Consider the following 15,241-nt stretch of genomic DNA (forward strand, 5'->3'; position numbering starts at 1 on the left):
TGGTGTCGGGGTTGCTGGGCTAGGGGTGGCGGCGTTGGGGAGGATGGGAATACTGGTCTGGGCTGGAGAGCGGAGGGGCTGAGGTGCCTGGGGAGAGGGTGCAGGGGAGACTGGGCGTGGGAACTGGTGACACTGGTGTTAGATTGGAGAGAGGGATGCTTGGGGGTGCTAGGATCAGGAGGAGGATGCTGGAGACTGCCAATGGTGGGGTGCACGTAGCAGGAGCTGGTGGTGCTGGGCCTGGGGGTGGTGTGGAGGCTGGTAGGACGGGAGGTGTGGGGACTGGGGAGGCAGATGTTTGAGGGTAATGGAGGTCGTGGGAGTCGGAGAATGATGGGGGTGTTGGGGGTGCTGAGATTGGGGTGCTTCTAGCAGAAGTGGGGAGTGCTGGAGAGGAACAGGGAGTGCCCCTCTTGGTTGCTGTGGGAGACTGGGAATAGCCGATGTATTGAGGTTGGGGAGCCTGCGTGTACTGGGAATGCTGAGACTGAAGGTATAGGGGAAGGCCTGTGGGCTGGGCCTGGCAGGTAGGCTTACCCCCAGGTCTCTCTTTGATCCCTCCCCAGATTGCAAAGGAGGTGGCGAAACTGCTGGAGATGAAGGCGCAGCTGGGGGGAGATGAGGGGAAACACAAGTTTGTGCTCAAGACCCCGAAGGTAACTTCCCCCAGCACACGCACTCACGTGCTGCTCCATATGCACGACCTACTCCCATGCACACACAGAGCACCCCCCAGGCACCTGTGTGTGCAGAATCCCAGCACCGACTTGCCTGTCTTTCTTCTCATTTCTGTTTCCCTTTTTCCTTTTAGCAGCAGGGGAGAGAGGGGTGAAAACATCCCTGACAGCATCCGACCCAGATACCCTACTAACTTAAAGACTTTCTGGTGCTTCTGTGATAAGCTAACCACTAGCTGGTGTGGTCAGGAAATTAAATTCCCTTTTGGTCAAGCTTTATCGTAGCTGCCCAGCGTGAGAGGTCTCATATCTGCTTGGATTGCGCTGTTTGAAGTAAGGTCATGACTTGCGTTGCCCCGATGAGTTTAGAGTTAGGACTCTTCAGCTCTCGTAGCATTGACCCCACTAGTACCTGCAGACGTTGGCTTTCATGGATCAAGGATCCTCAAGCTGGTCATGTTCCCTGTTAACCTGGACAGAGTGGATGAAGCTGCTGGTAGGTCGGGTGAGCACAGAGTGCTGCGAAGTGCAGCTCTGCTGGTGCAAGGCTCATCGTGGGGGAGCTGCAAAGCATAAGCCAGCCAAAGAAACCCAGATGCCCGGCAGTGTTTGCCAGGAACGTTCAGCACGTGTTGAAATGTGGGGAGCAAGAAAGGTCTCATGGCTTTTGATCTTGCCTGAGTCTGTGAGGTGGGTAATCCCGTTTACTGAGCAGGTCTGGCCAGCTGCTGACATTTCTGTGTCCTCTTGCAGAAGGACCCTTCCTTCAGGGGTAGCTTTTCAGTCTCCAGGCCCCTGAGAATAGTGTCCATAATGCAATTTATGCTGAAATTTTTTGTAACCTGAATGTTTCATCACTAGCAGGTGAACAGAGACCAACTGTGCTTCCATGCTGTGGTGTGGAGACAGTTATGAATGTTGCTCACAAATAAAACAGGTTATGTTAATGCCACTGACTTAGGAAACGTCTCAAAACTGTCTCCCTTGTTCATTTCCTTTACCATATGTTTCGGTAAATGTAATTGTGGTGTGAGACCTGGAAAGTGGAAGGGTATTTCACTGTTTAAAGATGTGGAGAGAGGATTTTGCAGCTCTGTGAGTGCCAGGGAAACATAGCTTGGGTTTCCAGTCTGTCTCAGCCACGTCAGTGTACTGCTGAAAGCTGCTCTTTGCTGTGCGACCTGCAGGTGGGGTGTTATGAAGTGCCTGCTCTCTCTGCTTCCTCCTGACTAACTGCCAGTCCCTAGAAAATGAAAGTGGGAGGTCTAGTTTATTAACAGTGATTTAAGTGTTGCCGAGAGCCTAAAGATGGTCATCGAAATAATTCAGTGACTCTTGACAGCGAAGAAATTGAAAGGGAGCACATCCCAGTGAACAGTAGATGGGCACTTTGAAAAGATGATTTATCTCTGTGTGTGTTTGGAAATTGTAGAGCTGCTCGTTGTTCCACAGCTTCAAAGCGTGCCTGTCCTCTGATTCCACCTCTCAGGGTGGCTCGTTGTGCAGGGCTCTGGCTGATATGTCTGAATCAGAGCTGTGGACAGGTCCTAGCTGCGCTGTCATGCTCGAAAGCACTGAACTCTCTGACTGGTGGATCTGTGTTTAGCTCCTTTGTTTCCTGCATCGTGAAACTCCTGACTTAGATTTAGCTCTGCAGACCATGGCAGATCGTGTCTGAGCTGTGTCCTGATGCTTTCCAGTGTTTTTTGGTGCTGCTTTTTACCACCTCTACCAATATCTGGTGTCTGGACCTGATCTCTCTGGTTTTGTTAGCAGTATGATAGCTTTTTCACATTGCCTTTCACATCTGTCTCCACTGCATCCCTCTAACCCAATGTGTCCTTTGCTCTTCTTTTCCTTATCTCACCCCAGGGCACGCGGGACTACAGCCCCAAGCAAATGGCCATTCGTGAGAGAGTCTTCAATGCGATCATCACCTGCTTCAAGCGCCATGGAGCAGAAGTCATTGATACGCCGGTGTTCGAGCTGAAGGTGTGTGAGGACACAGCAAGTTGGCTGTGTGATCCTGCAGTTGAAAGCTTGCGATCTGTTGAGGGCTGAGTTTTCTTCTTCCACCTCCTAGGTGTCCTCCCTTTCTCTCCTTGTTTTCTGTGTGCTCTGGGGCTGATCCCCTGTCACTGAAGATGCTGTTTGTTCGTGTGTCCTTTTGTTGTAGGAGACGCTGACAGGGAAATATGGTGAAGACTCGAAGCTCATCTACGATCTGAAAGATCAAGGAGGAGAGCTGCTGTCCCTGCGCTACGACCTGACAGTATCCTGCACAGCCAGTGCTGAGGGGTCTTGTCACCTTTGCTGCCCTCCTTTTGGGGCAGTGCTGTCCAGAGGGCAAGGGAGGAGGAGGGAGGACAGTCTCTTGGCTCTGACCCCGTACCAACACGGAGAGCGTGAGCAGGCAGTGTGGTTCAGTGGGTGCAGAACCCTTGCTCAGTTACTTACTGTATGTTGCTTCTGTTTGGCAAAGTAACGCTTGTATGTGGAGGTAAGGAAGATCGGTATTGAGTGGGGTTTCTCCTACAGCAGGGTACCCAGACGAGGCTGCTGCTGTACACAGCCCGCGTGAGACTGAGATCCAGCCTAAGGTGGTGCTGGAGGATGCCTGTAGGGACGCTTAATGGCAGCATGTGTGGGCCGTGTCTTGGACAGTTGTGGAGACCTTGGGGAGCTGTGGCAAGTCCAGCTGTCTCTTAGCAGTTGCTTTGCCCCACACTGTGCTGGGTGTTGGGGAGATAGTGAGGACTCGGCACTGCCTGTGACTGATAACTGGGTGGGGTGATCCCTCCCCGTTCCCATCCTTAACCCTACCGTCTCAGGTGCCCTTCGCTCGCTATTTGGCGATGAACAAGATCACTAACATTAAGCGCTACCACATCGCTAAGGTCTACAGGCGGGACAACCCGGCCATGACCAGGGGCCGCTACAGGGAGTTCTACCAGTGTGTGAGTTTGGCCATTTACAGGGACGCTGCTGAGTGAGTCTGTAGGCTGGGCAGCCCTTGTGGGGACGTAGCACCATAAAAACATAGGACCAAAGGCTGTGTTACCCTGCAGTGGCCTTCCCTGTGGCTGTGGAAAGCTCAGGACGATCCACTAACCTCCTTAGCGTGCCCTTATGGGTGTGAAAAACAGCTTGGGAGTGGGAGAGTGACGACAATGGCTGTGACACAGGGTGCTGGTGTATTGGGGAACTTTGTAATACAGCGTCCGGGTGCCCCAGGTATCTGGCCTGCTTCGCGCTGTGGAGGAGAGCAGCTCCTTGCTCCATCCCACGGTGCTTGCCAGCCTGGTGGAGGGGAAGAATTTCCTTCTGATCCCAAATCTGGCAGCAGTTGAACTCCTGGGTGTGTTAGCAGGACACATGAACTAGGTGAGCGAGTGACTCAGCCGTAGCATATGCTACTTCTGTCCTGTGCTTAGTCAATCTTTATTTCAAAGGAAGGGAAAAACCCAGAGGCCAAATTATGGAACAGGTAAGAAAGCAATTTCCTTTGTGGCTTTCTCAGACGAGTGTGGTAGCCCTGAGGAATGGCTTTGTTCTGCTGTACTAACACAGTCCCCAGGGCCTCATATTGCCAACAAATTCCTGTTTGAGAATATTCCTGTTTCATCATACAACCCCTGTGGATACCTTCCAGCTCCAGCTTGGTGAATTCCCATTTCCAGACAACTTGGGGTCTTTGCCTGCTGTCTCATCTGAAAGACTGTTCCAAGATCCCACTCTTAGGATAGCTGGAAATAGTCTTCTGATATCCAGGCTAAACTTACTTGTGTCTGATAGTTTACTTCTGCTTGTGCCAGTGCAGCTCTTTAAACGGTAGCTGTCATCCCTTGATACGGATTCTTCCCCTTTCCCAGATAAACATTTGGGAAATGTTTAGAGAAATCTTCCCCTCCTTAGGCTACGTAAATCAAGCTCTGTTACCTTCTCTCCCTGGAGGTGCTTTGCTTCTTTGCTCAGCCTAGTAGCTTTTTCTGTCTTTTCTTAAATATAATTCACCAGCCCTTGGTTGTTTTTTTTCAGTGAGATTTCACCTATGCCACGTACAGTGGTAGTGGCACTTTCCTGACTGTACCAGACCTTGCCCAGCTTCCACGGGGATTGCATCAGCCTTTCTTACACTCAGCTGATTGGGGATTAACTGATGAGATCTCATCTTTTTCCTCCTCCATTGCCCCAATTTATTTTAGAAGCTTGGTGGAGCCATGTTGAAATTTACCCACTTAATTAAAATTATTCTTGTACTCAAAATCTCATTGAAGACTTTGCATTTGGGGATTCATAAATGGGAGTTGGATAAGAGGTCTCTTGTTCCTTCTTTGTTTTATTTCTCTCTGAACATTGATGTTGTCTTTGCTGTTTTTCCAATCAGGGGGTACCAGTCTATTAAAACATCTTGCTGTTGGGCTTTAGTTCTACATGCTAGTTCATCTGGTAATCTCTGGTGGAGACCACTCAGGCTTTCTGACTTCTTTTTCTGTCTTGTCAGTTGAAACTTTGGTTTTGCCTCAGTTGAGATCGCGTCTCTTGTCTTCTTCCCTGGTCATTAACTTGATTGGCATGTGTATTAAAAAAAACAGCCTAAGAATCAAGGTGAAACATTTGGCATTTAGGTCATACCAGATAATAAGTAGTTTTCTCCCCCTCTTCCTGGTTCCTTTGTTCTGTTTATTTACTGCTGATGATCGCTCTGCTGTCTCCTTTTTGTTGTTTTTCAAGGATCTCCATTTCAAAGTGTATCACGCAGTAAGCTGCTGTGTCAGAGGCAGGGAGCAGGTCACACACCTCCAGAAGCAGGAAGCGGGGAGAAGCAGAACGGCTTCTCGCAAACTGTCTCTGCTGGCCACAACACAGTATACAAATTCTTTGCAATGCAGTGGACGCAAGAGCTCTGCTGCCTTCGATGAAAGAGGGTCATAACCCACACCCTGTCCCTTCTGGATCCTATCGGCGAGGGCTATTGCTCCCTTACATCCCACTTCTGTTGCTTTTTGTTAACAAACTGCTGTTAACAGCAGAGTTGAAGCTGTCTTTCTGCAGCCACGCCAGCAGTGCTGAATTGCTCACTGCCTTTTCCTGTGCCCCAGGATTTTGACATCGCCGGGCAGTTCGACCCGATGATTCCCGATGCCGAGTGCCTGAAGATCGTGCACGAGATCCTGAGTGACCTGCAGCTCGGGGACTTTCTCATTAAGGTGAGACCGGGCGGGTGTCTCTGTGCCACGGTGGGAAGCAGTGGTCATTGTTCCTATGGTTTTATGCAGCAGCATCTGTTCCCACTCTAACGCCCACTAAGGCCTGATCCAGAAGTTCATCCCACCTCTCTGCCTCCTCATGGTGTATATGCTAAAAGGCTGGACCTCAGCTCAGACTTACCTTTAGCTGGGAATGCAAGGAGGTTTCCTGAGGCTGCAGTTAGCAGAGTTCTCTCTAGCACTAGCCACAGTCCCCTGCAAAACGTCCAGCAGCCAGCTAACCAGGTGACTGTCATATTCACTGCCTGCGGTAAAACACAGGCTCTGGCCCAGAATCCCTGCCCTTGTTCCAGCTCCCAGTGCCCCCTTAGTAGGGACATCTGCTCAGCGTGTGTGCTGTGTTGTCTGCAGACTCCTGCCTTCCCACCAAGTCCTTTCTGGGGCTGAGGCCTCTTCCAGAAGAATAGTCATGCCCTGCTGTAGGTTGAGCTTGCTGTTTGTTTCAAAACACCTCTGTTATCTTGGTGTGGCAGCAAATGGTGCTGGGTGTGCAGGTCAGGCAGGATGGGGAAGGGTGTACAGCAGTAGGAGAGTGATGGGTAGGAGTGCTTGATGTACAGGAGGGTGGTGGGGTCTCCAAGAGGGACCCAGAGCTGGGTCGTTGCTGGGCTCTGCAGGGGAGGTGAGCAGTGCAGGCTGGGTGTTGCACTCCTAACTGTGGCCCCTGCTGGGTAAGGGGGCAGTTACCCGCCCTTAAACCCATCTGGGATGAGCTGAAGAGCTGTGCACAGGAACTGCCTGTCCAGATCAAGTCCAGCTAGTGTGTGTTTGGGCAGTGGTGAAAGCAGATGCCTTTGAAGATGAGCAGGCACCTCTGCAATGGGGAACAGCAGAATAACCTGCCTGCGGTTATTCTTGTCTTCCGTGAGTGACTGTGGTTCATGTTGATGCTGGAGGATTACAAACTCCCAAACAGTTTTTGTTTCTGCCTAATTTAATTGTAGATGTTCTCACTACCCATGGAAGTGTTGAATCCAGCTGAGCCTTTGGCCTCAATTACCTACTATTACAGAGCATAATTAAACGATGGAATTCACTGTACTATAAAAAAAAAAAATTCCTTAGCGAGGTTTTAGCATAATCAGATGTCCCTTTGTTTGTACGCTGAGAGAGCAGGGTAATGTACTGAACTCATCTCCTCAGTCCATGCTCTGTTCCTGAGCTGGTTTTACGTGTCCACATGAGAGGACTCATAGGCCCCGTTGGCTTTTCTTTTCTGTTGAGTGGAGGTGTCTGTGGCTCTAGAAGGAGAATGTGCTAGCTCTACCCAGGCTTGGTAGGAGTCAGTTGTGCTAGTTGGCCTGCTGTGGGCAGAGAGGCAGCTTAGCTCCCCAGGAATGGGAAAGAGGCAGAAATTGCAAACAGCAAAAAATCTTGGCAGCCATCTGCTAGTTTCTCTTCCATGCTTGAAACTAGAGAGGAGAGAAACTGGACACAGCTGAAGATCTGTCTGAGTTCATAGTTAATGACTTGCTCCCTCTCCCCCAGGTCAACGATCGGCGCATCCTTGATGGGATGTTTGCAGTTTGTGGTGTCCCAGACAGCAAGTTCCGAACGATCTGCTCCAGCGTTGACAAACTGGATAAGGTATGGGCTGGAGCCCCGGGCTGCAACTGCCGCTGCTGGAGTTTCAGTGAGTCTCTGTCCCTCTGGGCTGCTCTTACCATGGTCCATGAGAACTGGCTGGAAAATGCTGATAAACATAGAGTTGTTCTTGTTCCCCCCTTTCTCTGGAGGGGAGGCACACCGGGCACAGCACCCACATAGGAAAACTGGATCCTGTGCTTTCTTCTCCAGTATCCCATGAGGTCCTGACAAATGGAAAGGAGGGAGGGGAAAATGCTCTTCATATGGGAGGTTCAACATCCCAAACCTTAGCCGCCTTAAGGTGCTGCTGCTTAAGAACCAGGATCATGAAAACTTGCCCCCAGACTGGGCCAGGGCATTGATAAGCCTTTTCAAATGCATCAGGTTCAGTTAGGTGGTGCGAGGAATCACAGTTGAGTCCTGGAATCATAGAACAGCCAAGATTGGAAGGGATCTTGAAAGATCATCTGATCCAACCTTTACTAAAATTTCAAACCTCAGTTGCAAGGTGAGCGTGACATAAATGGTAAATCTCTGTGGTAATGCAGGAGTAGAGAATTGTAGTCTGTAATCATAGTCTGTAAGGCAGTTAGCTTGCAGGTGACAGGGCCGAGTTAAACGGAAATCCACAGGTGAGTAGGCTGCCAGAGTTGTTGTGTTGTCCAGGACCCTATTCATAAATACTGTCCTGCAAGCTGGTGCCATTCTTGATTGGCGATGTGATGTCTAGCATCCCTGCCGAGGACACGGAGTCTGCAGCTTGTGCGTGTTGCTGGCCAGGCTGTTTCGGCATGATCAGGGCACCACTGGACAGCGTGCGCCTCTGGCTGTTTGTGGGACCCTCAGGAGGTGGTGAGGAGCAGCAAGGAGACAGCAAAGAGAAGTGAGGTGGACATGTATGGACGAGGTTTCTCTATTTTACCTGGAAGTAGAGAAAAGGATTTGGAGTGTGAAGGAGTAAGAGATCAGAAATACAGACCTGAAAAATAACCCCAGCAGCACATTCCTGCCTCCTGGGCAGGGGAAGGCTGGTCTGTTCGGTGTTGTGCTGCACTGTGTGCTCCCACAGCATGTCTTCACACTCATCTGTGGCTGCCATCGGTGCAAGCATGTTTTGCTGGGAACAGGGCTCCTTGGGGCTGGCCTGGACTGTGCAGCATTCTAGCAGGGCGGACACGGTTACAGGGACAACATGCTGCTCAGTGCCGTAATCTCTCTTCCCGGTGTTGTGAGATGGTGGTAGCCCATCCCACATCTCCTGGTCACTTCATTCACACCTCTGCTGATTTGGGCATGTAGCACAGGTACATAAAACATGCTGTGTGTAGACATCGCTGTTTGTATGGCTTACTTAGATTTGGTGTGACACAGAACAGCCCCCTCTATGTGCAGCTGCTCCTGTAAGACACAAGGCAGGAGGTACCCACATGTTTGTGCTCAGCAAGTTGCCTCAAGAGCACTGGCTGTTTTGAAGGCCTCTAAGGGATTCAGGCCCTTATGTGGCCCTTTGGAAGGAGGGAAAGGTGCCAGTGTAGGTACAACTTTTTATTTGCAGCTGATTGTCTTGACTGTAGGCCCTAGTCAGATATAAAGATGCTGGAGATCAGTCTATAAACGTGTATACAGTCCTCCGCTAATAGCTAAGGAAGAGGAACCTTAAAATGAAGTGCAATCTAAAAACTCAGTTTTCTTGGCTCGGGATCCGAAGTAGAATTTGGAGGCGAGTTTCTGTGTGTGTTCAGAGTCATGTGGGGGGCACTGTAGGCTGACTGCTTAAAGGAGTGCTCCTAACCTTCCTGTGAAACCCTGTGACACAAAGCAGCCTTGTATCTTGTCTCGTGTGTTCACGTTGCTTTGTTGAAGGATGAACTGGTGTTTTCCTTTGGAGGCCTCGTCTGACGGTCAAATGAAGTAAGCTAGAGGAAGGCTCACTTAAAGTCCTGTTAGCAGTGAGATCTATGGCAAAGGCATGATCAAAATGTATGTTTTGGGGCTGTGTATGCAGGAAAAGCAATAGGAAGGGAGGATTGGGCTTTTTTAGAATGGGATAATTTCCTTGTTTTCATACTGAAATGCTGTAATCTATATCTCAGTGCAGCTGGGTGTGATCGAGACTCTGGTTCTCCTTGACCTCTTGGTCAGTGGGAAAACTGCAGCGTATTCTGCTTACGTTGGGTTTTTGCATCACCCAGCCATCTCTTCGCGCCTTTCCAGGTGGTAGACATGACCAGCAACACTTTCTTGACTGGTGTTTATGACTAAGTACCTAACCAGGAAAACCACAGCAGCGAGACATCTCTCAAACTCAGTGCTTTTGCAGTACCGATGTTTGATTCTGGCCAGAAATCAAAACCAAAGTATTCTTCCTGGGGCTTCAGGGTTTTGGGCAGCTTTGCTGACTGCGGGGTTGGGAAACAAACAGACTGTGCAGAGGTACAAGAAACGGAGTTACGACCATATGACCATGCTCTGAGAGCATTTGATCTGCTGCTTCTCTCGTGCACCTCTTAACCATGCTGACACTGATGGGGTTCTGCCATGTAAAGATCTGTTGAGGGCAGATTTGTCTGTTCATCTGTATTGGGCAGGACCACCAGAGACCTTCCCGAGGAGAGACCACATCCCTGGAGAAGTGGCTGATGTTCTTCTCTCCCCTTGCAGATGCCATGGGAAGAAGTGAGGAGCGAGATGGTAGGAGAGAAGGGGCTCTCTCCCGAGGCTGCAGATCACATCGGGGAGTATGTCCAGCTTCACGGTGAGCACGGTGGGGTCGAGCCCTCGGCCCTGTTCTTCCAGGCCAGGCAGGCAGGGCCAGCGATGGAGGGGTGCAAGGCACATAGACGGCTGGCCGGGCCCATCGTTGCGGGTGCTGCTGCACTGGCAGACCTGAGGCATGGCTCGTTCCCACAGGTGGCCTGGACCTGATCGAGCGGCTTCTCCAGGACCCAAAGCTGTCCCAGCACAAGCTGGCCAAGGAGGGGCTGGGGGACATGAAGCTGCTGTTTGAGTACCTGACCCTGTTTGGCATCGCAGGGAAGGTGAGGAGGTGCAGAGGCAGGAGGGGGTGCTGCCCTGGTGGCTGGGCAGCCTGGGCCCCCCGAGCGCGCCCAGTGACGGGGCTTCCCTTGTGTCCTACAGATCTCTTTTGACCTGAGCCTGGCGCGGGGTCTGGACTATTACACGGGGGTGATCTTTGAGGCTGTCCTGCTGCAGCAGGAGAATGACCATGTGGAGGAGTCAGTCAGCGTTGGGAGCGTGGCTGGAGGCGGTCGCTACGACGGGCTGGTGGGGATGTTTGATCCCAAGGGACGGAAGGTGCCCTGCGTGGGGGTCAGCATTGGGATCGAGCGGATCTTCTCCATCCTAGAGCAGAGAGTGGAGGTAGGTGCCTTTGGTGCTCAACTAAGCATGGAAAAAGAGCAAGGATTTACATCTTCCCCACGTCCCCACAGTCCAGCAGATGCTGAAGTGAGTCTTCCTTGCTGCAGTCTTTGATGGAGAAGCCAGCCAGGCCTCTACTGTGCTCTGCAGTAGGAGTCAGAACCAGGACATAATCTTCAATTTTTCCCTGGCTTGGGAGATGATCTCTGGGGCTCCCACTGGAAACAAGACCCCTCTTCCAGCAGCCCTCAGACATGGCTCGTTCAGCTGCAGCTGGAGGGGTCACTTTAATCCTCAGCAGTACCAGGTACCCCGGCCAGGTGCCTTAGTGTTCCCCACTGCATTAGGCATCCGTGTGACCCCACGCACGTCATCCTTGGCAAGGTGGCACTGCTCTGCAAGGCTGGCAGGGAGACGGCAGCCTCGCACATCTACTCGTCCTGCCCAAGGCACTACAGAGACCAGACAGGGATCGGATGTCCCAGGGCAGGGAGCACAGTGCCTCTGGGGGGTTCCCAGATACCTTTTTCCTATTCCCCCCTCTTCAGAGTTGCTGTACCAATGTGTTGCCCTCTGTCCCAATCAACGGGTGTTAAATAGGTTTTTGTAAGCTCCGAAAACACTGCTGCACATTTCCCTCCCCCAGAAGCCTGTTGTGGGGAGTTCTCTCTTGGCAGCCAGACACAACCGAGATTTCTAAGTGGAAACTGAATTCTTCCCCCACCACCTCCAGTCCTGGCCAGGTTTGTTCCTCTGCGAGTGACCTTTTAAAGGCTTCTCCCTTCAGCCAAAGCAGCAGCAGGAAAATGCCACTTTGAGTATCCAGCATCTACCACGGGAGCAGGTGGCTCCTGACAGCGCTGGAGCATCTCAGCTTGCTGCTGTTATCTAATCCATAGTTACCAGCTCAGCTGTAGAGCAGGCTGCTGCCTCTGTCCAGCTTCCGCCAGGCTTGCTGTTCCTGAGCTGCTTGGAGCAGATCCCTGGGAGGCCCTTGGGTGTGGAGGAACAGTCTCTAGGCAGAAGCTGGCAGGGAAATTGCTCATTCTCAGCATATCTTCCAATCTGCGCATACCTGCAGCACAGGAGGGAGGCTATGTTAAGCCCCCATCATGAAACAGCTGCAGAAGATGAGACTCTGTTCCAGGATGGGGTCTGTGGGGCCTCACTGACTCTCCTGAGTTTATGCTGTTCATCCCACTGAGCCTGATCCTCTTCACTGCTAAACTGATGGGCCTGGGGTGGTGACCCGTCCTGCTCATAGGGTGTCAGATATCTCTGTATGTCCATAGCATCTTTTGAGTCTTGTCCCCTCTCTAGGCCTCTGAGGAAAAGATTAGGACAACAGAGACACAGGTGCTGGTGGCCTCTGCCCAAAAGAAGCTCCTTGAAGAGCGGCTGAAGCTCATCTCCGAGCTGTGGGATGCTGGAATCAAGGTATGACCAAGTGGTGGCAAAGTCAGGAGCTGCCTGGTGCACTCTCTGTGCCAGGAATGGACCAAATCTGGCTTTGCTTTGGGAGGAAGGAGTCATAGGGAGAAGATGGGCAACGGACTGCCTTCCTGAATGGAGCCTGCTTCTTCTCAGTGTCCCGAATCAGGTGCTCTCCAGGAAGGGCTGGGCAGCATGACTTAGCCCCGTAGCCCTGCAGGGGCTGCTCTGTGTCTGTTACCTCAGGACAGATTCCCAAAGCAGGCGACACTCCAGCCCTTGCTGCGTGGCAGCTCAGATACTGTGCCACTTCCATCAAAAAGCAAAAAAACCGCGGAGCCTTGCAAGGAGGGGAGAGCGGGGCCAGGGAGGAGCCTGGGCTGCTTTCCGCAGGCCGAAGGCAAGCTGTGTGGCAGGGCCCTGCTCCCTGCCTGCTGCACGCAGACTCCCTTGATGGCTGAGTGGAGGAGAACGGGTGCTCTGCCAGGCTCCTGACCCTGTAGGGACACCACAGGTGTCAGCCCTGGTCTGACATGGACTAGAGCTAATGTCCTGGTGCTTCCCCAAGATAAGCAGTGTCTTCTGAGCACCTTTGAGCTGTGTTGCATTACTCGTTAGCTGTAATGCCCAGCCTTCTCCATTAGCCCATCTTCTCCTCCACCACACACCCCCACGCTCACCAGATGGCAATTAGCAGACTGGCCCAGCAATGCCTGGTTGAGGGGGTGCAGAGAAACAGGCCAGTGCTGATCATGGTGGTTTGCTCTGGTTCTCTTCCAGGCCGAAGTGCTGTACAAGAAGAACCCCAAGCTGCTGAATCAGCTGCAGTACTGTGAGGACACGGGCATCCCTCTTGTTGCCATTGTGGGTGAGCAGGAGCTCAAGGATGGAGTCGTCAAGCTGCGGGTCGTGGCAACCAGGGAGGAGGTGAGGCCCGTGGTAGCTTGGCGTGAGGGGGATTGGCTCCTTGACCCTTCATCCCAGCTCAGGCCAGCCCTCCAGACCCATCCGTACCCCGCGCTGCAGCGGTGCCCTCAGGTTGTACACGGCAAGGTGGTTTTGCCGGCCCACATTTTGAGTGTAGTGCCCAAAGGGGAGATCAGAGGAGTAAGGCAATTCCACCTGATGTGAAAAGCCTCCAAGGCTTAACAAAGCTGCTTACGCAGAAGGTGCGGTGAGGGGAAGGCTCTCCACACGCAGTAGGCAGAGGGGCGTGAGCCAGGGCTGGCAGACTCGAGGTGAGGCCTATGGACTGATGGTGGTGGCCTTGTGGGTGCACTTCTGGAGACTGGGTGAGGTGTGTTTCCTCAGCCCCTCTTGACTTGCTGTGGCGCGTGTGCCCTGGTGTCAGTTTGCCACCAAGCCCCTTATAACAGGTTTTCAGGATTTTATACATTGGCCTCCTCATTAGCTCTTTTCAAGCAGTGGTCTCGCCAGGGACTTCTGTAACACCTCACGTTCCAGTTCCTTGCCCCATGCAGTTTCCTGGAGCTGTAGAGCACCGTTGTCTCCAGCTCTGGAGAGTTTCCCATCATGTGGCCTCCTTGAACTCCCACCTATTCCTTGGTTCAGGAGCCTGGAACACAGAGGTGTGATTCAGTGGGCTGTATGGCTGCTCACACTCTCTGTCCAGGGCCCAGGACCATCGCTGAAGGTCCTGGAGGTGCCCTCTTGGAATGAGTGGGACCGGTGCTGATCTATGCACTGGTCTTGGCTTTGGAACCAGTAGGAAAGAGTGGGAAAGAGCATCACTCTCATGATCGTTGGGCAGGAGAGGGCTCGGCAGGGTTGCAGGCAGGTGCTTGCTCTCGCAGGTTCAGCTCCACATGGGCTGCAGCCCGCTCGATCCCTGTAGAGGGACTGATGACAGCACCATGGTGTGATCTCATGAGACACAGGGCCACGAATGCGGTGCGGGCCATCCTTCTGGGACCAGAGAAGGTCATGATACATCAAGCTGCTTGTGTTGTATTGAAGCAACTTTGTGCTCCCCCTGTGTAGGTCAACGTTCGCAGGGAGAGCCTGGTTGAGGAGATCAGGATGCGAACGAGCCGGCCTTAAACCCCTCCCAGACATGTCTACTCGTTTGTTGGATTCTGGCTGACAGATTTCCTCCTGTAAATGCCTTCGCCAGGCCATGTAGCAGCGGGTGCGGGGTCGGGGGGGCCTTTGAAAACTGTATTTATTCTTGTCTTGTGCCCTCCCATTCCCCGTGGGAGCAGAGAGGCTGCACCGACTCCTATGACATGCCCTGGCCCTCGAGTATGTCGCTAGAAAGATATTTTGCAAGTGGCTCTGGCAAATGCCAGCCCTCCCGTCTGCCGTCGCTGCGGTGACACATGGAGCCCCGTGCTGTCAGCAGACCCCGGGGTCTTGGCTGCAGCTTCTTGTTCCGTCGCTTCGAATAAACATCCTGTCCCATCTCCCTGCTCTGGCTGCAGGGAGGTGACCTTATCCCAAGCGAGATGTAAAGGCGCTGCTCCCAGAAACATAATAAATCTGTCTCTCCCACTCCGTGGCTCCTGTCCCTACTTCCCGCTTGGGGCAGGGATTTGCTTACCTGACTCGCTGAGCGGAGCTGGTTTTGAAATGTCACTGTGGACGTTTCTTCAGCCGCGACGCTCCCTCCGTGCCTCCGCGTCTGACCGCTGCTGCCAACCCCGGAGCAAAGCCCCGACCAGCCAGGCCGGAGCTCCCCGGCCAGCCCCACGTGGGCTCCCCGTGCCCCAGCCACGGGTGAAACGGGTCCCGCGGGTGACGTGGGGTGCCCTCCGTCCCCAGATCCCCTCGCTGCTGACCCACGCATCTCGCCCGGCTTCGTGCCCCGAACCACGTAGGTTTTTTTAAATCCGCGCCCCATGGCCTCCTCGCGTGGACAGGCCGCGGGAGCGGAGC

At 52.7% G+C, this 15,241-nt stretch overlaps 1 protein-coding gene across 1 annotated transcript; it reads left to right on the forward strand.

Moving 5' to 3' along the window:
• The first annotated feature begins 568 nt into the window (after nucleotides 1-568).
• Nucleotides 569-14,857, forward strand: LOC103899563 (histidine--tRNA ligase, cytoplasmic). The gene is made up of 12 exons (XM_009280060.2): nucleotides 569-656; nucleotides 2,550-2,669; nucleotides 2,854-2,949; nucleotides 3,509-3,634; nucleotides 5,780-5,887; nucleotides 7,436-7,534; nucleotides 10,196-10,289; nucleotides 10,445-10,572; nucleotides 10,673-10,915; nucleotides 12,236-12,352; nucleotides 13,127-13,273; nucleotides 14,348-14,857. The coding sequence occupies exons 1-12, from the start codon at nucleotides 597-599 to the stop codon at nucleotides 14,405-14,407; spliced, it is 1,398 nt and encodes a 465-aa protein (XP_009278335.1). The 5' UTR covers nucleotides 569-596; the 3' UTR covers nucleotides 14,408-14,857.
• The last annotated feature ends 384 nt before the right edge of the window (nucleotides 14,858-15,241 follow it).

Source organism: Aptenodytes forsteri, unplaced genomic scaffold, assembly GCF_000699145.1.
Source record: "Aptenodytes forsteri isolate BGI_AS27 unplaced genomic scaffold, ASM69914v1 Scaffold19, whole genome shotgun sequence".
NCBI lineage: Eukaryota > Metazoa > Chordata > Aves > Sphenisciformes > Spheniscidae > Aptenodytes > Aptenodytes forsteri.

Excerpts from the sequence above, each read along its gene's own strand:
- LOC103899563 (XM_009280060.2), top strand. The coding sequence starts at position 597 with ATGAAGGCGCAGCTGGGGGGAGATGAGGGGAAACACAAGTTTGTGCTC. Across the intron at positions 5,888-7,435 it reads TCGGGGACTTTCTCATTAAG|GTCAACGATCGGCGCATCCT; the intron begins GTGAGACCGGGC and ends CCTCTCCCCCAG. Across the intron at positions 10,290-10,444 it reads GGAGTATGTCCAGCTTCACG|GTGGCCTGGACCTGATCGAG; the intron begins GTGAGCACGGTG and ends TCGTTCCCACAG.